The sequence below is a fragment of the Cyprinodon variegatus genome, unplaced genomic scaffold (assembly GCF_000732505.1).
Source record: "Cyprinodon variegatus isolate N-32 unplaced genomic scaffold, C_variegatus-1.0 Scaffold1589, whole genome shotgun sequence".
Taxonomy (NCBI): Eukaryota; Metazoa; Chordata; class Actinopteri; order Cyprinodontiformes; family Cyprinodontidae; genus Cyprinodon; species Cyprinodon variegatus.
In genome coordinates, this window is record NW_015152042.1 from 55791 (window position 1) to 56556 (window position 766).

The 766-nt window shown below is 47.3% G+C and overlaps 1 protein-coding gene across 1 annotated transcript in view; it reads right to left on the minus strand.

The window, feature by feature from the left end:
* Positions 1–342: 342 nt before the first annotated feature.
* Positions 343–766, minus strand: part of psmb7 (proteasome subunit beta 7) — an 11112-nt gene continuing 10688 nt past the window's right edge. Inside the window, exon 8 of the mRNA XM_015403894.1 lies at positions 343–503. Coding sequence (XP_015259380.1) covers positions 392–503 — 112 coding nt within the window. The 3' untranslated portion in view covers positions 343–391. The remainder of the gene's footprint in view (positions 504–766) is intronic.

A 766-nucleotide genomic window follows, 5' to 3' on the forward strand; every position in this document is an offset into this window, starting at 1 on the left:
TAATCTGACACCTTGAGCAAGAAACTAATACTGTTAGCTTCAGAGCGCTGCTTTGCTACCATTGGCTGACAAAGCACGGGGGATTTCAATTGTCTTTCTGAAATTTATTTACAGTCAATTTATTTTCAAGTGATTATTTTTACCCATTGACAATCACTACGAGCCGGAAATCTGGCCTGGGGTCGGAAGACTTTAATCCCTCCCATAAATATTTTAAATCAGGCTGGGTCTAATCTGTGACCTTTGGTTTCGACTTTTAGCCATGATGCTAATTATCGTGTTGCTAACGCCTCAGTGGATCATCTTCTGCCTCAAACCGACAAACCAACCAACAGACACCAGTGACTCCAAACATTTATTGTGAACAAAGAAACAGAGGAGCAGCAGGAGTTTAGGAGGTGTCCATAGTCTGGACGGACTCGTTCACCACCTCCAGGAGCAGCGGGGTGACGGACTGGGACAGCACCGCAGTGGTTCCCCTTTTGTACTTGTAATCCCCGGTCCTGCATCCAGGAGAGGAAGAAAGCAGAGTTAGGTTTTCAGAGCTGCAGCAAACACTGACGGCGTTCATGATCCTAGCATAAACCGTCATCCTACAGCACAGCACACTGAGTGTTAGCGGGGGTTAGCGACCATGTTCATGATCCTAGCATAAACCGTCATCCTACAGCACAGCACACTGAGTGTTAGCGGGGGTTAGCGACCATGTTCATGATCCTAGCATAAACCGTCATCCTACAGCACAGCACACTGAGTGTTAGCGGGG